General features: G+C 37.0%; 1 protein-coding gene across 2 annotated transcripts; it reads left to right on the top strand.

Annotated features, from left to right (window-relative positions):
• Nucleotides 1-25,855, top strand: LOC118737774 (WD repeat-containing protein 20). 2 transcript variants are annotated; one of them, XM_036468528.1, is made up of 5 exons: nucleotides 1-1,230; nucleotides 21,655-21,843; nucleotides 21,917-23,114; nucleotides 23,172-23,842; nucleotides 23,905-25,855. In XM_036468528.1, the coding sequence occupies exons 1-5, from the start codon at nucleotides 697-699 to the stop codon at nucleotides 23,965-23,967; spliced, it is 2,655 nt and encodes an 884-aa protein (XP_036324421.1). In that variant the 5' UTR covers nucleotides 1-696; the 3' UTR covers nucleotides 23,968-25,855. The 2 variants fall into 2 exon arrangements, with proteins under 2 accessions (XP_036324421.1, XP_036324420.1); XM_036468527.1 differs by having other exon boundaries at nucleotides 21,917-23,842.

Genomic DNA, 25,855 nt, shown 5'->3' with positions numbered 1-25,855 from the left:
TTAGAATGAAAGTAAAAACGTAGAACGACGGAAAATTGTGAAAAAGTGCAAAAAGTTCTTCTTGCAAATAGCGGTGGCCTAGGCAATTACAATAAATTAAATAATCACTATAAAAATGGAAATGTTTACGTCACATTTGTATGCAACAATCTGAATTGGTAGTGCGGTCGATTACGAAGTCGCAGGAATGAAAATGCATCCAGTGTGAAAAACGAAAAGTAAAAGAAAATTCCTCCCAACAACAAATGCAGCAGTGGCAAAGCAGCGCTGTCGGCCGCGCCTCCAAGCCCACTTGCTGCCAAAAAGAATTGATGTCGTGTTCAAAGTGTTTTCTAGCAAAATAATCGTGAGCTATTGCATAAAAATCCACAGAAATATTCTAAATCAGCTAAAACAAATCATTTCAAGTGTTACCATAAACGACAACAACAAATAGAACGTGCAAGTGCATTAACATTCCATCATATAAGTTATTTTGTGGGGGTTGGAGAACATACGGTTAGGGGGGGAGCAAGTGCCGCAGTGCTAGTCACAACGAGTATTGGTGGGTATAGAAGGGCTACAATTTGCTAGCCAATCACAAATAACATCGAATAAAACTTGCCGCACACAAGTTGCATCAGCCGTTTGTGTAGTGGGTCAATACTACAGTTGATCATCAGCAAGCTACCACACATAAACAATAGAAACGGAGTAATGGCCGGCCAACTTGATCCGAATGTCAAGGACGACTTAAAAACTCAATTTGTGACGCGCGAGGGCACCTACCGGCTACTCACACTGTCTGAGTATTCCCGTCCAAATCGTGTTGGTTACACCAGCAATCAGAGTTCGCCGCAAGTGCGTGTTTCCATAGTTTCGCTACCCAATAATAACACTTGTCAAAATGTAGCAAGTGGTAATGGCAGTGGAGGAAATAATGTTATAGGCGGCACTGTGAATGGCAACGCGAATAATTCAACGACGAATAACTCGAAAGCAAGCGGTGATGGTTCTGCTAATGGCAGTAATGCCTCCGGTCCGGGATCATTAATTAATGGACAGCAGGTGACATATGGAGTGCCAGCCGCAATGGATGCGCGACTAGGAGCGGGCATATCAATGCACACAATGATAAATGGTGGTTCAGATGGACAGAATGGACTGGCAAGCCAGATATATGGAGGCGATCGAATTTGCTTTAACTTCGGCAGGGAATTGTATGTCTACGCATTTAGAGGTGTGAAAAAGGTAAGTAAATTCATAATAAGACTTACTAAGGTACGAGATCCGATTATCGTTTAAAATATTCTATTTATTTTGGTTCTAAATTATGTTATATTTGTAGACCCTTTTCTTGGAGACACAGCTGAATGTTGAGTTGTATATAAGATTACTCAGTCGCAAAACATTTTCACTTTATTCTTACAATTCCAAAAGTAACACAGCCACACTCGTCTACATAGCTACTTCCTTCTGCTTCTCCTTAAAGTCGGAAAAAATAAAAAGGAATTTAAATAAATAACAAACATACCTACTTCTTATCTTATCTAATGAGCGTCTAACGCAGCGGTACGCCGACGTTCTATCAACACTACTGCGGTAGCCACTTTTGCACAGCTCCGACAACCACTCCACGACCAACCGCTGCGTATTCATACATACTGTGTACATAATAAATTTTTCTTGCTCTCGATACATGCTGTTTGATGCACGTTGCAGCCAATCTCCTCTAGTACTGGCGTTGAATTGCTAGCGAATTACGCAAATGTTAAGTCAAGTAATAACAACATATGTAAACGAGCAAGCAAACAACTGAATTAGAACTGGACAAATTTTAATAACTATAAGCAAAACAAATTGTTGCAATGCATACCTATATAATGTAATGAATTGGTGTGGACCGAAATTGAAAAAAAAAACACAGCTAACGCTTATGGCAAAGAAAAATGAAAATGCAATGCCCCAATCTAGCCGGTACAGCGAGTGTACATACAAATAGGTATATATATTTCTGTATTAGGCTTGGATAGTTCTTGAAGTAAAGAACTAGTTCATCTCAATTTCTCATTTTGGATCGCGATCCAAATATTATTCGTACTTGCGAACGTATGACGTGTATCCATATTTAACCTTTCGTCGGAATATTTTTTTTAGTAGGTTGCCGCTGAACTTTGGACCACGCTAACCGATTTTGATAATTCTTTTTTCATCTGAAAGGTGCTACCTAAAGCATGGTCTACTACTAATTTTGTTTAGATCCGATAATTGGATCGTGAAGAAATTAACGATAATCTTAAATTTGTATATGAGAATTGAACTCGGTATTGTTGTTTGCTTAACTTAATTGTTGTTTTATATACTCGTTTTATTTACACAAAAATTTTGTAATTGAAAATTGAAACCATGTTAAAATTGAATATGCTACGGATGTAACTAAATATTTTTTTTAATAACAACAGAGGTGTTAAAGAATGCAGTAAGGGATTGCAATAATTTTATGGTATTCCTAACTAAGAGTAAAAAAAAATAGTCTTTTGTTTTTATTTTTTTTATTTTTTATTCATGAATCATTTTTAGCCATTTCTTGTTTGCAATCAACCATTGGATTGCATTCTTTCAGTCACTTATTGTTAGTCATTTGATTTCAGGCATTAAAGTGCATTCTTTTGCAGTACTTTGAATTTTTTCAGCGACCGCGAACGCGTTCCGGCTTTGCTTTAGTTCTGCATGAGAACAAAAGGTTCTGCATAGAAAACTTCAAAGCCCTGGCGGCACGGGTAAATATTAATCGATTTCAAAATAAAAATACGTGTCTCTTTATTTTTGCTATTCTTCAGATCTGGGGGGTACTTAGCTGGAGGAAAAAAATTTTGGGTCACCCTAATATACATATTCTGCCTTATCCCATGATTTAATAAAAAAGGTTTGCTCAGAAAAGTTTTCTGGCTCCCTCTTGACAAAATCAGCTTCCTTACGACGGGTTTTCACTATGTCATATTTTCACGCCAAAATTTGGCGACATATTTTGACACAACTTTATCTCCTTTATCCATACTTTTACCGATGATATTACATACAGCCGATTTCGCAACGCATGTACACGACTAAAGACCTATCCTGATCCGAATCAATCGATAAACCACATTCTGATCCCATTTGACAACGTGTTTTCACTTATTTGACGACAAATGCCACTGAATTTAACATAGTGAAAACCAGCCTTAAGCAAGGCACTTTGGGTGAGTTCGTGTGTGTGTGCATAGATTTTGTAAGGGAGTTAAGGGAGTGGCAAACCTTTAATTATTACATATAGGCTACGTTTCTTTATACATTCCGGATAATCCAATTTCACAGCCGGAATAAACAGAATGCGTTTGAAATATACGTCAACATATCATTAGGAACGTTCTAAAGAATAAATAAACAAAAAAGTTTATTCCAAACGTTCAGAATGAATAAAGAAATGCAGCCATAATAAATACAAATTTATTTCATTGAAAGTTTCTGGAATTCGTCATTTTCTAAATATTTCATATACTTACTACTGGAGTTTTAATTAAGCTTTTTAATTTTATGAATAAGTGTGTGCAAAGATTGTTTTAGATTTTCGTTATTTACCTTAGACTGCAAAAATGGCTAATTAGTCAGGAACAGAAAAGACTAATGACTTCAACTTTGCAGTCTTTAGTCAAACATGTGATTGATTGGCTGCAGTTAAAAAATGTTAGTGAATGTTACTGCAACGATTTAAAGTCACGATGACTGCATTCTTTAACACCTCTGAATAACAATAATGCTAAGAAGATTACCTTTACTGCAAATGTATGCCGTCGATTGAAAAATACTGCATATTTGTATATTTGTAAAAGTACTCTGTGAATTCAAATTACGACAGTTTTTGTTACAGTTTTGTTATACATATTTGATAATTATCAGCCCTATCATGAGTTTCAATTTTCCCCTAACCGGTATTTACTATGGGCGGATTAGAAATTTACGAGTGAAATTTTTTCGGTCCAAACTCATCAGAATAGGCCTTATCATGAGTTTTATTTTCCCCGAACCGGTTCACTTTTCACCTTTGGTTTCCATATATTTATTATGGGCGGATTAAAAAGTTTCGAGTGAAATTTTTTCGGGCAAAACTCAGGATAAGGATATAATATGATAATTCGTCAATTGAACTAAATGAACTGAATGACCTAAAGAAATAGTACACTGAGTTGAACGAACTACAACTGAACGGTTTTCTCAAAAGAACTAAAGTGCTCAAATCTATTGCGTATGTAGGAAGTGCTGAAATGATTTGCAAACACTCATTTAATTTGTCCAGCAATTGTGTGGTAGCAGCTAGCGAGCCATGAGGAGTAGCAGTCCAGATAGAACATCGAATAAAGCTTCGATGAAAGCGAAATTTGCTAAATTGAAATTAAAATTTTGTAGCGACCAATAAACATCAACCACTTTGTCGGTTTCTATGGTTTGTCTGTATTAGTATCTAATTCATAAAACGCAAAGGCAACCACTGATGCAATTCATAGCCCATATTTTAGTCACTTGCTTTTGTTTTGCTTTTCTTTCTTCCTTTGCTGTGTTTTTTTAAAGCAAAAATTACATTTTTCGCAAATGATTTTCAGAATTCAATGCACATTAATCTTAGAATACAAAATTTTTGTCCGCAACAAGTTTTCTTGCCCATCACTTCCATTAAATTCTACACACATGAAACATCTTACAGTCGAACCTAATTCGTTATATAATATTAATTCGTGGATTCAGATTTGTTATATAGTTTGTCGCTAAAAATTAATAGCGTTTTAACAGACGTTGTAACTCAATTTAAACCATCTATACTATTTAGCAGTCGTTAATTTGTTTACTTTTAAGTATACAGTAAAAACAAATGAATTTTTATTATCGCTAAATACAAATTGAAACGAAGACACCAATATTTCTCGCAACCCGCACTTTGTGTCTACATACTTAATTGCTTCTCAAGTATTTCCGACAAATGCGATCAACAGTACATATGTATGTATGTATATATACATATACATATGGATAACACTAGCTTTGAGTGAAAAGTTGCCAAGTCCAGTTTTTCAAATTTGACACGAGATAATCAAGCACTTCCGTATGTGGCAAAATTTTTATTCAAAATTTCGAAAAATTTAAGCTAAAACAACGAATAACATTCTCCTGTTGTTGTTGTTGTTGTTGTAGCGGCTACTAAACCCCGCTCGGGTCGGTTCACCCGTCAACGTTGTCGTCCGTTTCAGCTAAGGGGAGACCCAGGAAGTGCGCGACTTCAACAGGGTCTGTCCATAAGGACAGGGGCGTCAGCTCGGTGGGGTTCTCGGGGCATGTGAAGAGGTGCCGAGAGTCATGTGGCGACTCTCCACATGTCGGGCATTGGTTGGGCACATCGTCATTAATACTGCTCAAGTATGAGTTAAACCTGCTGCAATAGCCAGAGCGAAGTTGGGCTAGCTCAGCTGGCTCCAGCAGCTTTGTTGTTTTTCAGCCGCGTTATTGCTATTCCTACCTCGTCATAGTCAGGCGGTGGAACATCGACTCCGTCATCATCGACTGGGCGATCGGGTTCTTTTTCTCAACAACTTTCCGTTCTGCTACCATTCAGCAGGGTGGAAAAATGTTCACCCAATAATTTAGGTACGTTCTGAACATCGGTAACTAGGTCGCCATTGTTGTTCTTACAGGAGTACGCCCTGGTCTTGAAACCTTCCGTAAGTCTTGCGGCAAATACGTCTCGCTTCCCATATATCGCGCGTTGCGCCCGATCGCAGTCTGGCCCTGTAGGCGGCATCTTTTTTTTCTGCAGCTTCCTGACACTCCTCATCGTACCAGTTGTTCTTTCGGGCTCGCTGAAATCAGACTACTTCTTCGGCGGCGGGACATAATGAGCGGGAAATGTGGTTCCACTGTTTGCATATGTCGGTTTGTTGAAGAGTGCTCTCTGAGAGCAGGTGTGAGAGTCGAGTAGCGAATGCATTCGCTGTCTGTTGTGACTGCAGCTTCTCGACGTTAAGCTCTCCTTGCATCCTTGCATATTTCGGCGCACATTTTTTGCTGCACAGAGGGGGGTGCGTATCATGGCTGCAACAAGAAAGTGATCCGAGTCGATGTTTGGGCCTCGGAGTGTGCGTACGCCTAAAACATGGGAAGCGTGCCTTCCGTCTATCACAACATGATCGATTTGGTTTCTCGTTTTTCGATCCGGAGACAGCCACGTAGCTTGAAATATTTTTTAGAAATTCAAAATCAATATAATTAACAAGTTAAACTATTTTAATGCGGATACGAAATGAGAGAGGTTTTAAAGATGCTTTATTCCAAAAACATTTTGAAGAGAGGTGCCAACTAATTAAAAATTCAGAATCAATTCAATTAATAAGTTGAAGCTCTACCCAGAATTAATAAAAATATTAATTACTAATTACTACTACTAATTACTACTAAGTACCCTATCTCACAATTTGGTTGAAGAACGCCCTATCCAGAATTCGGTTCAAAAACGCCCTATCTCAGCTGAAAATGCATTGAAAATGTGCTGAGATAGGACGTTCTTCAACCAAATTCTGGAATATTGTGTTTTTCAATCAAATTTTGTGAAATATGGCGTTCTTCTATCATATTACGAAAAATAGCGCTATTGAAAAGTTTTTTGAGATGTGGTGTTTTCGAACTGGCAGCCGAGATAGGTCGACTTCCACTCAGCTATCGATATACTCCCATAGTAAAAATATGTACATAAATATGTACAGTGACGAGCAAAACTGTAACATGGTTTAACACTTTTTGTTTCAGCCACCGCTATCTTTCCAAGTTCCAACGACATTCATACTGTTGTTGTATATTTTTATTGGTACATCCCTACTCCCTCTCTCATAATGATTTGAAGTCAATACAACAACAATAAAAAAACCAGCAGACAAAAATGTAAATTAAGGCAGATGTTACAGTTTTGCACTCATATATTTTTAAGAGCTTTTTTAACAATTTTCACGAAAAAAAGAACTACTAACACAATGTTCAGTACTCTTTTGCCTGTTTCAGTTCCTGGATGTGATTTGGCATACCTTATTTGTATCTTTGTAAAAATTCTGGAGGTATATCCTTAGTTTGCTTTCACAGCTCATGTACTCGATTTTACGGACTTTGATACTTATTAAGCTGTGCTTTTAGTTGATTTCGCTAATTCTCGATGAGATTCATGTCCGCGGTTTGTGGAGGTCATTTCAAATTAGCAAATTTTTGCTTTTGTATCCAGTCTTTGCGAACATATACAGCATGTTTTGGGTGATTTTTCAGCAGAAACTCTCATTTTTCGACTACATCTTGCAAATTTTGTTGAAATATGAACAGATACTGTTCCTTACGCATAATGCGTACTAACGGACCAACAAAATTTTTGAAATACAACCCCAAACAATTAAGATCCTACCACTGTGATTCACAGTTTGCAGTACATGATGCGCTTAGGCTTAATTTGGGTCTTTGATCCAATATCATGCCCGGCCATCTGATTGAAAGCGATTAATTTAGTCTTGTCAGACCAAATAAACTTCAATTGAAACTTAAAAATATGTTTTTTATTGCATTCTGAACGGCCTAACATATCCCAATAGGCAATGGTTCGGTTTTCGTGCGATGCAGCGAAATGCTGCCGCACGCGCACATGTATTTTTATCAAATTTGCTTTTTTCTTCTTTATGATGCCTTTTCGCTCAATTTGGGAATTCTTCGTCTCGCTGTCCATTGATTTGCGTTAAAGTTTAATACCTTAAGCGCTTCTGTAATAGTGGCTGCATCGCTATTTGCTTCTAAGTTCACAAGATATCGTACCGTAATATTTTTTAACAGACTTCCTTTGTCCTTGGGAACACTTTAGGCTATATTTTTTCTAAGTCTTAACATTTTTAAGTAGCAAATTCCAAAATTGTTTGCCACTTTTAGTGCGGTTCCGCCTTTCCGCAGTAAATCTATTATTTACATTTATGGTTCCTGATTAACTATGTTATTTACTGGTGATCACTTCTTCAATAAATTACAATATAGAAAAAAGTCATCTGACTTCCAACTAAGTAAAAGATAACTGTCAAATGCAAAACTGAGAGTGAGTGCAAAACTGTAACATCTGCCTTAATTTACATTTTTGTCTGCTGGTTTTTTTATTGTTGTTGCATTGACTTCAAATCATTATGAGAGAGGGAGTTGGGATGTACCACCAAGAATATTCAACAAAAGGATGAAAGTCGTTAGAACTTGGAAATATAGCGGTGGCTGAAACAAAAAGTGTTAAACCATGTTACAGTTTTGCTCGTCACTGTACATATTTTGTGAGCTAGCGGTTTTTTCTGCATACTTAGCTCAATATTAATATTTTTTGGATTAGTGTCGTAATTGAAGCAACTGAGCGATATGTAAAGTCCCTATTGACATTCTCGCCTCCGTATATGTATGTTTCACCGACCTCGTAGTGACTCTTATAATTAGGCCACATTCTGACCATCTCTTCATTAGAAGTCCCCACTAGTAATTCTACAGCTTATTCGCTCATTCAAAATTTATTCAATGAAACTAGATGACATGGTGACATAAAGCCAAACAAGATCTAAGTAAAAAATTTAAAAGAAAAATATGTTCAGTGTTTCACATTGAAAATCACTGCACTGCGCTGCGTTGCTGCTGAACCGAAAAAAAATGCAGTATGAAGCGAAAACGTTGCCCCATATTCGCTCCCACTTCCAGTTCAGAGTAGATACATGTAGGTACATACATACATACATATATTCAAGTGCATACTCGTACAAGAAAAAACAAAGCTGGCGCGTGTGGGGGGCATTGTAAGCGGTGTCCATAGCGCTCGGTCGCCATCACCCAACAACAACAATAAAAGTGACAAGCGTATAAAAGTAGTTACATACGACAGCAAAAACGCCAATTGTCACAGCCACAAATACATATGAAGATGCATAACAATGCACTTGTGTAAATGTAACTGCAAGAGTGCGGCTACACGGCCACAACCACAACCACAACCAGAACCAGAACCAGAACCAGAATGAAAGTCAAATCAGCAGCGCCCAATGCACAGTATCGCACTGAACTCTTACGCAACAAAAATATGAAGATAACCGCCTCGACTGAACTATAAACTTGACAGTTCTACGATTATGACTACGATGACGACGAAAGTGGTGCTTCAGCTGATGATGATTGCGAGTGATGACGTTGTCGAAGAGCATTGGCTAGAAAATATCACGACTTTTAAGAATGATAGCACGCATTGTGTTTGAAAAAGCCGGCTGGATATACGCTGCTGCACCTGATTACAATGAACTCTTTAAAATTATATAATTTCCTAGTGAAAATAATTATTATGGTAGCAGGTAGCACATGTTGCGCGCCTACATATGTAGATGTATGTGGATAGCACTCATTTACGTCAATATTGTCATAAGTCAACATAGCAAAAACGCGAGAAAAGCGGCTTTAAAGTTTTGAATTTAAGTACATACGAATATACTCCCATAGTATAAATTAATACATACAAACATATTCAGCATTATCACGAGTTTAGATTTCGTCCGAAATCGTTCACTTTTCGTTTATATGTACTCACTATGGGCGTATGAAAAAATGTCGTGCGAAGCTCAGAATAAGGCTGATTTTGTTCTAATAAGCTGCTGAAATTTTTACAGAACATACATATATGTAAGAAGAGGTAACGGTAATCCCCGCGTTCTTGATTTTTTTTTTGTACTATGACACCTCTAGTAAATGAGCCACATGTGTGTTTATAATACATACATACTTGAATACATATATATCAAGTGCATTCATACATACATACATACATTCTATACATACATATGTACATATGTATATTAGGGTGGCCCAAATTACACAGGAAAATCAACATTTTTGGAATTTTACCGCTGTCACTTTCAGAACTGAAACGAAAGAAACGAAAAAATTTCAAAATTTAAATTAATGTCTGAACAAAATTCATTCCAATGAAATCATTTCGGTCGGCCTTTTGGTGATACAAATCGTCACCTAACATGCAAAAAGACGTAACAAACATCGTCACTGAAATGGAAAAGTCGTGCACAATAATTTTTATAAAACGATGTGGGGTAGGGCTGTGCGATTAATTGATTACTCAAAATTTTAATTAATCATAAAGTAAATAACTCAATTATTCGATTAATTGGAAATTATGATTACTCAAAAGTTCAGTTACTCGAGTAATCAAGGTTTTTGATTAACCAAAAACAAAAATATTTGAGTAAAATGCTTTATGATTAATCAACATTTCGAGTAAAATGAGTAATCAACATTTCAACTCTTTACATATGTATAAAGTAGTTAAAGTTCCTTGATACTTTGAAAACAGCATTTCTGTTTTCAAAAATTAAAACAAAAAATTTTTTTCATATACAGAATGTAAATAAGAAAATAAGCATTTTCCAAAGCAAACTCTATTAACGAGCAAAATTATTTTTTTTGAGTAATCATATTTCAAGTAACTCGATTAATCATCGTTTTGAGTAATCGAAATCTTGATTACTCGAGTAATTGATTAACCGAATAATTGGTTAACCAACTTGCTCGAGTAATCGAATAATCGCACAGCCCTAATGTGGGGATTTGTAATTCTATGAAAACTATCATATCAATCAAAAAGTACTTAAATTTTGAATTATTTATTAGTTAGGACTTTTTGCATTTCAGCGACGATGTTTGTTATGTCTTTTTGCATGCATGTATTTAATTTTTCCCAAGAATCACATACAGAGCAATATATAAATTATACCCCAATAGCCTATATGGCAACGCTAAGCCAAGGGATATAGGAGTTTTTTCGTAGAATCGCTATAAAATCGTTAAAACCATATATTTTTTTGATCGAACATGAATACTTACATTCAGAAATCTTTAAAAAATAAAGCAATGATGATTATCGGTTATGAAATAGTTAGTAAAATTTTAAAGTTAAATATGCAACATAATTTTATTGTCTGAAGACACTGAAGATAGCACAAAGGCGAAAACGGTTTGTCTTCAAACCAAGTTTGACAAACGAAGATTTCTGAAGGTAAGTATTCTTATTCGATCAATAAATATTTATTTTTAATGATTTTATGCAATTCTATGAAAAAAAGCATTTTCACTATGTAAAATAAATGGAAAACTTCAAAGCCCCAGCAGCTCGGTTAGGTATTAACCGATCAAAAAAAAAAAGCTACGGGGAATAGTTTTGCTTTTACCACAGATGTACTTTATTACACACGCATGCAAATTAGGGAAGTTCTAATTGTAAACCATCCAACTCTGTAGGTTATGTGGGGATGGCGCATGTACATAGTTATATGGATATGGAATTAATGAAAGAAAAATATTTAAAAGTTAAAAAAACTTACAAAGCGATTTAACATAATTTATTTTTATATGGAAGGAAACCGCCACAATTGCGGCAAAAAAACAAATCCAAAAAATTAGCGATAACACAGGTTTACAAACAGTAAGTTTCTGCATATTGAACCAAACATCTATAACCCTGTGTTATTCGACGCGCTGAATGCAAATGCGAGGTCTGTTAGCCTCCACCACGTCTGGTTTGAGGTCATTTGCAGGTCAAGTAGGGAAACAGTCATAGAATAAACTTAAAAACTCAATACAATTCTGCCGAAGTTTACCTTGAAATGACCTCTAGATGACCTTGAAGAATCAAGGGATCCCCATGTTCGGATTCAGCAACAGCAAAAACCTATGTATATGAATTTTTTTCCTATTTGACCCTCAAATGACCTAGGACATGACAATAGGGAGGTTAACGAACCCCGCATTCGGGTTCAGTTAGTCGAAAACTCCATATATATGAATTTTCGGATTTATTCCAGCCTGATGGAGGTTAACATACCTCGGAGATTTGGTTCATTAGGTAGAAACTTTTTTTTTTGTAAACCTCTGTTAATTTTAGCCACTTTAAACTTGCACATTGGGTCGTAGAATAAAAATATGCAATTGCTTTTTCTTAAAATTTCAGACCATTTACTTGTTTTATTCAAACAAAATTGAAGTAAATGATATGAAATGTTAAGACAAAGCAATTGCTTAGTTTTTATCCACACGGTCCATTATTATTATTATTGTTGAGGAAAGAGTACTGCGACTTTAAGATCTAGTATGCCCCCTTCATGGATTATAGTGTGTCTATTAATCAAGTAACAGAGAGAAACTTTAGTATGCAACCTAAATCTACGGATTTCATCTCGCTTTTGGTTATCAGATGTTCATCCAGATGCATTTTGCGTTTGTGCATCAGTGCAGGACATTCTTCTAAGATGTGCTGTGCAGTCTCGTTTTCCGTCCTGCAAAATCTGCATCGCTCATGCGCGTAATTTCCTAGTTCAGTGAGGTGATAGTTCAGCCTGCAGTGTCCTGTCAAGATTCCTGTACCAATTCTTAAGTTATTCTTTGATAACATACATTCCTTGAAGCGTTTTAGGTTATACGTTCCTAAAAGTGCTTTGGACTGCTCTTGACCTGGTAGATCATCCTAGCAGCGTTTTCTATGAGCCTCTTCCTCTAACCGAACAAGTTCAGAGAGTGACCCTTTTACGAGGCCACAGAAAGGCTCTGGTCCGGCGAAAGGGGTCGATGCACCCTCGTTTCCTTTAATACCAATTGTCCCGGAATCCAGAGAACCCAAACCCGATTGGTCAGACCAAGAGTATTGAGGTTCTCGAGGCACTCCATCACCAGTTTAGATGTTACCTGGTGAGAGCCTTGATAGCCGCTTGGCTGTCAGTCAAGATTGCGATGTTCTGATTGCGGTAGTTTCGCTTGATATTAAAGTTCACGCATCTTTCTATGGCGTATGTTTCAGCCTGGAAAATAAACATATCTTTTCCCATGGGTTCCGAGTATCTTAACCTCGGTCCAACTACCCCTACCTCGGTACCCTCGTCGGTCAATGAGCCATCAGTGTACCAGGTAATCATGTTTTGGTTTATCCGGTATGTCTCGGATATGCCTGCCCAGCTCATGTTATTACTCAGTTCAGTTTTAAACCTCTTTGTAAAGCTGTAACTCGGATGCATGGTATCCCTCGGTATTGCAATTTCAGGGAACTTCTTCGAAAGAATATCTAACTTTCCACGGCTAAAACACCCTTTTGCCCCGATATTTGAACCAGTCATCCGTAGTAAAGCTCTCTTCGCCTGAGTCTGTATGTGAATATGAAGAGCGGTAAGATCTAGAAGAACCTCCACGGATGCGGTTGGACAGATTCTCATGGCTCCGGTTATGCATAAGCATGCCAGCCTTTGTATCTTGGAGAGCACTTTGATTGTTCCAAGTTGTGAAGTTTTATCGGCCCAGATGATGGCTCCATAAGCTATCATGGGTCGTACTATAGTCGTGTAGATCTATCTCAGTATCTTTGTTGTGCGTCCCCAACTCTTTCCTGCCACGTCATAAATGATCTTACAGCTTTCTTTACAGTTTCTTCCACGTGTGCCATCGATGTCCAGTAAGGCGCCGTCTCCTTATTATTTAAGCTATCTTGAAGTGCACTTGTCAGCGCGTAAAGGGCGGTTTCAGTAGAACGGCCCGCCATTTATGCATGCACCTTTTCTAAAGCTTTTAGTACAAATGAGGTGAGGCAGATCTTTTCAGCCTTCGGGATGAAAACTACCTTCGCTCTTCTCCACGCATCTGGTATATAACCCAGTGCTATGCTGCTTCTAACTATCGTTAAAAGCGGTCCAACCACGCATTCTAAGCCCCGCTGTAGCATGTCAGGGAATATTCCTTCCACTCCCGGTGACTTTATTGGTTTAAAGGTGTTCACCGCCCACCAGTTTTCTCTGCTTATTTTACTACTATTCCGATCTGTCTCGGAATATGATGTAGATCCTGGGAAATGAGTATCTATGAGAAGTTTAATCTTCTCTTCCTCACTCCCAGTGAAACTCCCATCACTCATCCTTAGACTTTCGGACGAAATACAATGCGATTTTGCCATTACCTTAAAAGAGTCTTGTAGCCTCCGCAGTATCTTTTATGCTTTCACAGAAGCTCCTAAAGCTTCAACGCTTAGACTCCCTTATTTCTTTGTTGTACAGAGTTAAGATGTTTCTGTATTCTGACCACTTCCCTGTTCGTTTTGCTCGATTGAACAATTTCCGAACTTTGGTTTTGAGTTTACTTAGGTTGTTGGTCCACCAGGGTACATCCCTGGAGGAACATACCTTACTTATATGCGTCAATGAGTAATTCATTAAAGCGCTCTGTAGCAAATTCTAGTTCTATTTCGTTCCTGATCTTCTGACACAGCCCAGGTTGGGCTACGTTCAACCTCAGGTTGTCTTTGAACTTCTCCCAGTCGGTCTTCCTGGGATTCCTTAAACTCTATGTATAGGAGGGTTGCTTAAAGGTCAAACCTAATTATTCTATGATCTGACATGGGGCCACAGTTAGAGTTAATGCAATGTATGTATAGCTGCGAAACAACTGATTCCCAATTTAATAACAGATTAAAGTTAATTTTTCTAATATTCATGAAATGTATGAAGCCATATAGCCTTCGGCACAGCCAGCACTATCCTTACTTGTTTATATTTATTTTCATTCACATACCTATTTGCTTTTTTATTTGCCAACGCAAGTCGCATAAACTAATTATCCATTTGAAGTCAGCTGCTCAACGCGACATTTTGCTGTTTTTAATTGTATTTGCACGCTTCTATTTAATCGCTTTATACTTGTAGTCGCACTCACGGTTGCCGTTTTGGCCGAAATGTACCATTTTTGGTACATTTTTTCTAAGCTTGGTCCACAGGTTATTTTAATCTGGCAAAATGAGAAAATTATTACTCACATCATATACCTAAGAAAATCTGCTATTACGGCTACACATTGTCTAACACAGTCCTTTGTGGGTTCCTTGATATTCCAGCAAAATCTAAGGTTATGACATCTCATAGCTGCTAACAATTAGGCTGTCAGAGGCACTGACCATTCAATGCGGTGACAAAACCGATTATTACTTACTAGGCACTGTTCAGGAGGCCAAAACTAAAGCGCTGATAGGAGCCATGTGCACCTAACCAACGAAAGCACTGTAATCATCACATACAATGAGGCTTGCTGATAGTTTTAAAACCGATCTGTGAGGATCCCTCGTTAAGCTCCCAGGCAAAATGCTACCGAAATTATCCTGCCAGTAGACCTACAAAGTAATAGTTTCTAAAGGGTAACTCATGCCCGTTATTGGTATTTCCAACAGGGTAGGAGCGCGACAACCGATTTGTCTCCAAACCAAATTTGAAAAGGGATTACGGAAAATCGTTCCACAATATACGTATGTTCCAGCAGTAAAAACAGGTTATATGTGTGAGAAATGTGTATTTGTAAGATTTTTGAATAATTAGTCCGATAGCTTAAACCTATTTTGGTATATTTTTTGCATATCGGTACACGTTTTGGTACAAGAAAAAAATTAGTAACTGGCAACCGTGGTCAAACTTTGCTTTCCATGTATTTATGTACATATCTACTCTCTTCGTTATGGCTATTCTTGTGTGTCAGAATATTACTGTCGAAGCAATACTAACTAGTACGTACAAATGCACATACATACGTAGGCATAATTTTCTATTTCTGGAGCGATAATACTGTCTGATATCTCATCGCAACGTCAGAGATTAATGAATTTAAGTTGCGTGTTTACGTCTAGCATATCCAGCAGTGGCAAGCTAAAAACAAACAATTCATTCGGGTGTTGGTAGCGGGGAGTGACTAGCGTCCAGCTTGTATGTATTTTTTTGCGCTAAGAATGGGCGTAGAGAATGCGTGTCTGTACACTTAAGAATATAATTGAGTTCGAGGTGGTTGTCTTGCTTCATGAAAAGACTGACTTTGATATGTGTTTATATTTAGGTTAAATCGGCATCGATTGTTTATTTTTTCGTATAATTTTGTATGAAAAATAAGAAAGTACTATTATAATTTAGTTGTAATCAGAGACCATTAATCCACTCGTATCATTTGTAGTTCAATAATATACATACGTAGTGACAGTTCGTTCAACGATCGTAATCACTCCACCATGTTTTTGGGCTATGTTGCCGAGAGGTAGAGGGATTACTCCGTGGAGTAGTTTTTGCTACTCTAATGTAATGCAGAGCTGGAGTATATGGTCCTTCCCCTAGGACATTGCAATGTTAATTACGCCACATTTTTTTTTATACGCATTACGGTAAATTTTGGAGTACTCCTTGACCCGGCAGTGACTTTTGCTCACACACATCCTCGTTCGCATTTTAGAGCTCGTGTTTGATCGGCACTGATGTACAGAATTTTGGCGTCGCCATGCGGTGTATTTGGCAACCAAATGGTCTAATGCTTGCACGTCTTTGTACTTTTTTGTAACTTTACTTTGTACTTTTTTGTAAGGTTTTCGACACATTTTTTAAAGTTCAGAAAGAACAGTAGGGCTTTCGGGGTAGGGAACTGTGGTTACAACGAGCCTAGATTTCTCTCACGTTTTCTGCAGACGGCATAACACTCGATGGTAAGGCTTTACTTCGCACACCATCCTTTCATTAATGTTAGATAGAACTAGTGTTGGGCAGTATCGATACCAAAAGTACTCAGAACTCGATTCTCAAAAGGATCGACAGCACCCGATTTTTAAATGTATCGATACTAAATACTCCAAAGTACTCAGTACTCACGAAAGGACTCGAAAGTTGTCAGAATGTAAAAGAACTCAAAAGTACTAAGTATTCACAAAAGAACTCGAAAGTACTCAGTACTCAAAAATTCTCTGTTCCAATCATTACTTTGATACATGTACTCACAAACTTAAAAGTACTGAATAGATACTTAAAAGTACTGAGTTTTATTTACATTTACCGGTATTTACAAATTATTGTACTCAATTTGAAGTTTCAATAGTTTTCAAGTAGCCACTCGTTTGACATCATTTGGGATTAATATATTAATTTGAATAAACTGCTGTCAGCTTGCGAGATTTCTACACTAATCATTGAAATGTTACCAACAAGTGTATATTTAAAGAAAGTACCCAGTACTCTGAAAAATACCCGATTTTTAAAAGTATCGATATCAAAGAACTCGATCCTCAAAAGTACTCGATACTTCCCAACATTACATAGAACCGTTTGAATAAGGTAACAGGGGGTGCTGTTGTATTTTTACTTACTCCTTTATTGTGAATATATGAACGAAATTTCGGAGTCCTTCCTTCATCGGTGCCCTTTGAATGGCATTTTTAAGGGGTTTCTAAGGCTAGGTCTGTATTGGAAGTATGCTTTAAAATAAACCGATCACACACATTTTTCGTTTTTATACCCGAGCGCACTTGTGCACAAGGGTATTATAACTTTGTTCACATAACGGTTGTTTGTAACAGGCAAAACGAATCGAGATAGATATAGACAAATGTATACATAAATGATCAGGATGAAAAGAGAAATCGATTAAGCGGTGACTGTCTGTCCGTCCGTCCGTCCGTCTGTCCGTCTGTGGACACGATAACTCGAGTAAAAATTAAGATATCTTAACGAAACTTGGTACGTGTACTTCTTTCGGGCGTAGGACGGATGGTATTGAAAATGGGCAAAATCGGACAATAACCACGCCTACCTCCCATATAACGGTAATTTTCAGAAATACGTAAACTGCGATATTTTAGTAACTACTGAAGATTATTCACTCAAAATTGATATTTGCAATAACTTTTAGACGAAAAATAAGAATATTATAAATTTTTGAAAAATGGGCGTAGCCACGCCCACTTATGGTTACATGTGTATATCTTGGCAACCGCTGCACCGATTTCTTCCAAACTTGGCACAGTTATTGACCTTGGTACAGGATACCAAATGGCTGAAAATTTTAAAAATCGGACAATAACCACGCCTACATCCCATATAACGGTAATTTGGAGAAATACGAAATCTTCGATAAATCAGTAAATATTAAAGCTAATTTATTAAAAATTGATGCTTGCAACAATTCTTTACCAGGAAATACGCTTATCATAACATTTTGGAAAATGGGCGTGGCACCGCCCACTTATGATCACATATATGTATCTCGGTAACCGTTCCACCAATTTGTACCAAACTCGGTATGGTTATTGTGCTTGCCACATAAAAGCAAAACGTTCAAAATTATTGAAATCGGACTAAAATTACGGCTTTTCATATAACGGTAAATTTAAAAAATGCTTGAAACGTCAATATTTCGAAATTTAAGGACGCTAATTTATTCAAAATTGATACACCCCGGCTTACCATGTAGCGGTAGCTTTCGGGAAGGTGAAAAGCCATATATGTAATACTTGCGCCGGGTATTTGATGTTCGGCCCCGCCCGAACTTAGACTTTCTTACTTGTTTTTCTTGATTTATGTCCTTAGAGATTACATACGAAAAATTAAAGCTATACGCCTACTCCTTCTATTTTCTCCAAACAATATATGGGGCTAAACCACTTTGTGGCGTTACCGGTACTAAAGCTACATGTCTATTTGCAAAATGGTAGTAATTTGCTATGGCTTGCAGCTTTTTCTCCTTTGTTACTATGGCACAACCAGAATAACTCGCAACCAGTTTTGTTGGAAGAGGGTATTTGGGGAGATGCTCCTCCTCTGGCAGCGTGGAATCTAACCCTGTTGTTCGCTGTTATTGCTGTCGTTTTGACGTTGCCATATTTCATGAGTAATCCAGAAGTGGTTCGTCCCCTATCCATAGAACCGGGATGCGTGTAGAAGGCAATTCTTACAACTAACCTTGCCGTAACGTCCAGATACTTTTTTTCCTGTTGATTTTAGAGCTTCTCAACGTCGATCTTTCCTTGTGCATTAACCAAATTGCTAGGTTTGTTTTATTACTACTTTTATCTTCAATTCGGCGCCATAATACTTTTACCTATATTAATATCTACAAGTATATTGGGTGATTGCTTTTAATTTTACCTTATCAATATTTTTATTATTTTTCTGCTTATCGATATTACGCACTGTAATTAGATTATAAGTACCTTTACAGACAAATACAAACCATGTAAGTCGCGTTAATAATCTCCTTCTAAAGTTAATTACCGAAATGAAATATTAAGGCAATTACTTAGTCTCCCTTTTGTATGCATACATGCATACATAGTACATGTGTATTTACATATTGGCATTACTTAATTGTTTCAAAACAGTTGGCAATCGTATCTAACTAATAGTTTTCGTAGTTACCAATTAATCAGTAAGACAAATTGCTGAACTCTTTTAAATAGTAATTGCGGTTGTTAACGAAATAATAAAACTTACTGGATTTTTGTTTGTAGTTTAGCATTAGAAAAGTTATATGTACAGTTGCGATCAAAATAAAAGCATGAAAATTCAGAATGGCGTTGCTTGCAACTTATATTTATTTACTTTTTTTTAATAATTTTCATTTAAATTATAGATTGGTCTATAAAAGTATATTCACATCATCGTAGTATACGGCTTATTTGTAATTTATAAGCAAATCATGCTGAAATCAATTAATTTCGTTTGTAAAATCTGTCAACAAATTAAATAGAAATGAGATAATTTATCATAAATCCAGAACCAACCGAAGAAAAAAAGTCGTTCATTTATTTAAAAAAAAAAAATCCCCTCAAAAGATAAAACAGTTTAAGCTTAAAAAAATCTGCATAAAAATATTTAAAAATTTGTTCAACGGAATCGTAATAATGATGGTGTTTTTGTTGCTCCAGCTTGGAATGATGCTCGCTTATCCTACCTTTCTCTTTCACACTTTGAATAAATTTATTTGCAAAGAAATGGAAAGCGTGAGAAAATACCTTTCCAGTGATACCTTATTAGTCTAAATCAGGATAGTTTTGGTCCAGTTATTCAAGTTTTTCTTATACCAATCATTGAAGAAAGACAAAAAGCGCCATCAAAAATCTCATTATTACTATGCCGTCAAAATTTTTGCCGATTTATTAAGCTTAAACTGTTTTGTCATATGAGGGGATTTTTTTTTTGAAAAAATTCTTTAAGTAACTATTTTTTTTATAAAAAATCCAGTTTTGGAGATGCTTCCAAATCGGTCCAGCTCACGTAAATCTTAATATTTTCCCGAAATACTTTGGTGCAAGTCTTAAAATACAAAATAGATTTTATACATAATTCCAATGGAAACACAGTACCGATTTTTTTTTTATGTAAATTTTTTTGTTATAAATCGAACTACATACTATACTTTAAGTGCAAATGATTGAAAATAAATAAATACACATGATCTGCAATCAATGTCATTTTGAATTATGCTGCTATTTATTTGACCACACCTGTATGTGTGTTATCTTTTTCATCTAAATACTACATTAACTCTAAAAATATATAGTGAGCTTTATAGTCCAGAACTGTTAAGTTTTAATCACTTGACCTTTAATCCGATAGAAACTAACTAACTAACTAACATTTTCATAACTAGTATTCTAACAGGTCTATTCTGCGCTGGTAATACAAAGTTTGTAACCGGTAAATAAAGTTCCTGTAAATTTTTAAACCCTTTTCGCATTCTGTGTATTCTTGTAACCGGTAAATTTTGTTACCATCTTATAAGCTGGTAACAAATTATTGCCCCGTGAAATATGCAATGCCAGGATTTCCACAATTCTTCATAGCTGAATTGCTGAATATTTTAACTGCGTTGCCAACGTTCCTAGAATCGCGGTGACAAGAACTGGTAACATTTTTTGGTAATAAAATTCTCCGGTTACAAAATCTTCGGTAACGTGCAGAATAGACCTGTAAGTAAGCAGTTCTCAAGAAAAATTGCTCAAAATATTAACATACGGGAATTTTTTAAGTGCTGCATACTGATTTTTGAAATTTTGATAGAAGGAAATTTCTTTTCCATTTCTTGTGCGTCATTTTGTATGAATTTGCACTTTATCCTGAAAGCTGCAGATAGGCGTTAAACAACTCCAAGGTAAAAAACCACGAATATGCATTTATAGTTTTTATCGTTTCCTTAAACGTTCTGTTTGTCGATATCGTTATCGTTTATTGAACATGAGCACTGACAGAATTTTGTTGTTTGTAACCGTTATCGACTTCCTTATACAAATATTTAATGATCAGCATATTTACATACATACATACATATGTATGTAGAAAGAATATCAAAAACAGGTAGTTCTTTTTAAAAATTTGCATGTAACTCCGTTGTTTTTAACTTGTAACTTTAAAACTTTAATTGAAGTTGTCTTTTAATATACATATTTTACCAAATCTGTGAAAACGCGGTTTCGCCGTAGGTGAGTGGCTAGAGGTGCGTACTTACCCTCAGTAGGACCCAGGCCCGACTAACATAAAAAAATTTAAAAACTTCCGAGCATATTTCTGCCATGAAAAAGATTCTCATAGAATGCATAATAACATCAAGGCGTCCATTAAAAACTGAAGGAAAATCTCGACACGGCAGCTGCCCTAAAAAATAGCTTCCATATTAACACGGTTTTTTAAACATTAGCCGTATACATATAGTGCATATGAATATTTTGTTAACATTTAATAATAATAAAAATATGAAAAATCGTTGTTTTCTTCCCAACAGGGAGCGGAAATGACAAAACCAATCGACAAGAAATTCTACAAAGGCACTAATCCCAGTTGTCATGATTTCAATGCGACATCAGCCACACCTACTGGTGCGCCGTTGCTCGTAGGATTCACAACAGGGCAAATTCAGCTTGTTTCACCACAGCCAGGACCGCGTGAATTACGAAAGCTATATAATGAAGAAGTATTTGAAATCCAAATAATTTTAATTAAACTCTTAAGCATAAATTGATCTTTTGTTTTATTTTCCCTTTTAGCGGCTTATTGATAAGACCAAAGTGACATGCTTAAAATGGTTACCAAATTCACCGAATTTATTTCTGGCATCACACGCCTCTGGCAATCTATATTTATACAACGAGGATCTACCCTGCACACCGACTGCACCCAATTATCAGCCCTTCAAAATGGGCGATGGCTACACAATACTCACCTGCAAATCCAAGTCAACGCGCAATCCACTCTATAAATGGATATTCAACACAGAGAATTGTTGCATCAATGAGTTTTGCTTCTCCCCATGTGGCTCGAATTTGGCCATCGTATCGCAGGATGGATTTCTTCGTGTATTTCACTATGATACCATGGAGTTGCTTGGCATTGCTCGTTCCTACTTTGGTGGTTTTTTATGTGTATGTTGGTCGCCAGATGGCAAATATATTGTGGTGGGCGGTGAAGACGATCTAGTGACGGTGTGGTCCCTGCATGAGCGACGTGTGGTCGCACGGGGACAAGGTCATCGCTCCTGGGTGTCAGTGGTGGCATTTGATCCGTATACCACATCGTATACCAACTGGGATGGTGGTGATTTTTCAGACGACGAAAATCAAATGAATGAATATAGTGTTGGACGAGAAGCGCGTTTCTCTGCCGATTCAACTGCTAATGGATTTGATTTTCCCACTGGAATGAGCGGTGTTGCGCATGACAAAAACTCAACACCGAATAACTTACGGCAACGGCCACACTCAGCATCTTTTCGTTCAGATGCGTCCTCGTCGGCGGCATTAGCGCCTGATAAATTGGCAATCAGCTACCGCCTTGGTTCCGTCGGACAAGATACACAGATTTGCCTGTGGGACATAACAGAAGATGTGCTACGGCACCCGCTGTCGCTGCGCCAGCGAGTCAATAGCGTAAATTTAAATGACACTAGTTATATGAACGGCGGTATAGATGCTGATGGCATCAAAGTGATACGGCCAATAGCCATAGGTAATATATCGGGATCCTATCCGGCACCCCAAAATGCCAGCAGTCCAACGAAAGAAACGGTAGGGCCTGAGAACAACAGCAACAGCAGCTCAAGTAAATTTTCCACGGCGAACTGCACCATATCATCCCAATCGTCGAATGCCAACACGCCACCGGATGAAGCTGGACCAGCCGGCGCAAACCCCAATGCGAACAGCAACAGCAGCAAAGCAAACAACTCAAACAAGGCGAACGCAACAGGTAACTCTATAAAATTTCCAAACTGCATCAGTGCCACCAAATCGGGCTCCATTGAAGGCAACATCAAGGACAACGTTTCCACCTTCTCCACGTCCGGCTACAACAGCAAGAACTCGAACAGTTCCACCAAGTCTTCAGATTCAAGCGTCTCAGCATTCAACAGTCTCACGCAACGATTGTCGAATTTTAGCTTTCTGAGCAACTCTGATAAGAAGACCTCATCAATTTCCGGTTCCTTTGATGCATCGCAAATCGCAGCGACGCATCGCACACATCGCAAGGGCATGAGCCTGCTCAAGTCCAACAACCAAGCCAACAGTAATCACAACCACCAACAATATGGCACGGGCAGTAGCACATCAGCTGGCATCGGCATGGACCTCAGTAGCAGCAGCGCTGCCGGCAGCGGCGGGAGTGGGGGCATTATCGGCAGCAGCAGCACGACAGCGCATAGTTTCGGCTCACTGAAGCTGGGTAAATCATCTACTCATTCGCATAGCTCGTCGCTGAACGCAGCCTCGAATGCGGTGGTGACTTCCTACGATCCCATGAAGCTGATCGGCACTCCTTCGTGCCCACGCTTTGACGAATGTCCACTGCTGGAGCCGCTCATATGCAAGAAAATCGCACATGAACGACTCTCGGCGCTAATATTTCGCGAAGATTGCTTCCTAACAGCATGCCAGGATGGCTTCATCTACACGTGGGCGCGACCCGGTTATGCGACCGTAAGTTGTACAAAATAAGAGATTCCACGTATTCCTTTATTAATTTATTTTACTTCTTGCAGCAAAATGTACCACAGCATTTATCACCAAGTCAAGCGGCGCCTCCAGGTGGCACGGTAATATAGTTCGATAAAATTAACATAAATAATTATGAACAGAATCGGATCAAGAGCAGCCGCAGGTCGTTGGAATCGCCGGAATAAATTTTCGTAAATAATCAATACGGCGTATACAACAAAATAACCTATGGGTAATTAGTAGCTGGTGAATTGAGTGAAATGAAAGTGCATGCGGATTACACTTGCGAATCATATAAACAAAATTCATATAAACAACAACAAAAAGTAAACAAAAACATTTGAACGTCATTTAAAATGACGATGAATGATAACTATAAACCTATTTTCAAATATTCCACTGTAATTAGCATAAATATATACAAGCAAAGTATGTAAAACAATACTATTATGCATATTAATATAAATATATTAAATATTTTTAGTAATGATTAAGTCAACTTGTTGAAAGCAAAAAAAAAAAGAGAAAACATTAAAACAGGAATACATACAAAGCAAATAATACATTTATGTAATATGTAATAAACGACACGAAAAGCATTGCAAACAAGAGAACCACAAAAACAAATAAGAAACATCAAACAAACGGCAGCAGTAAAAAGAGAAAAGACCTAACGAATGCTATCAAGCATTTTAGAGAACAGTACATACATACATACGTTCATTTGTGCACACATGTGTTTTTGTAAACTGTCCGAGACGTTAGTAAAGTAAACATTGTTATCTTGTGTGCATGAAAATTGCTACGGAACTGAAACTTGAAAAGTTTATACAAAAATATAATAAACATTAATTATAGTACACATAATAGATTTCACATGCAGTATATGTAAACACAGCCAGACACATAACGAACTCGATTGCATTTGGAGACAAACTGAAAAGATCAAAGAAGAAATTTTTTAAATTAAATAGACAAATACATACATACATATGAATATACAAACTATTGTGGAAAATTTTATTACACCACTTCTCGGCTTATAACACATACATGCATATACATATATGCTATAAATAAAATAGCACACATTGATGCATACAATATAACATAAACACATAAAAGAGCATGCAGCTTACTACTTTAAGATCAACGCCAGCAAGCTTCCCAAACTCCATCCAAGTAATAAATTTACTTTTGTCTATAATTTTGCAAATTTCATCTTTGTCAGTCAAAATCTTCGCTTGGAATAAGGTACAACAGTCTTTTCGTATAATTATAATTTTCTCCCTATAAAGGAGATTTTTGAATGAGTGTATAGGTTACTAGCCTAGATCTAGTTTTTTCTACTACTTACCCAAGTAATTGCTTTAGCACCATAACAAGAAAATCCAGCCGTACTATTGAATTTCTTTATGTATACATACATACCTGTTACCCAGTGTTGAACCTGCTTAAAGAATGGCCAATAGTTTCCTCATACTAGTGCATCTTTCTTTTGAAAACAGCATTTTCACTATTTGTCCACCGCTGTATTCTAAAAATTTTCTTTCGCGTACCTCACCTAAATTGCTGCTTTGGGTGGCTACGCTAAGCTTGCGTGTAAATGTATCGTAAATTGAAGTTCAGAAATTATGTATGTTTCGTAAATGTTTAACTTTAAATTTGTTTTACAAGTTGGTTTTTGAAATTTTTTCGTTCTTGTTCTTCATGTCGCATTTTAGTGAAATGGTTTGTATGATAAAACTTTTGTGCATTACTTAGTTTACATATATTGGAAAACGCTATGTTGTTAATGTGTTAAACATACATAAATTAATATATACATACATGTATACCTAAATAATATATAGATTTGTTTATGATTTAATGCTATTACTATTATTTATATGTATATTAAAGTCATATCATTAAAAGAAAATTTGATTAGTATTAGTGCGTTAAACGGCTGAGCAGCGATCGGGGATCGCTTTGAATGGTTGAATGGAAATGTTA

This window comes from Rhagoletis pomonella, unplaced genomic scaffold (assembly GCF_013731165.1).
Source record: "Rhagoletis pomonella isolate Grant_MI unplaced genomic scaffold, Rhpom_1.0 Rhpom_scaffold_00004, whole genome shotgun sequence".
Classification (NCBI taxonomy): domain Eukaryota; kingdom Metazoa; phylum Arthropoda; class Insecta; order Diptera; family Tephritidae; genus Rhagoletis; species Rhagoletis pomonella.
Note: the sequence above shows the minus strand (reverse complement) of the source record. Positions and strands in the feature narration are given on the sequence as shown.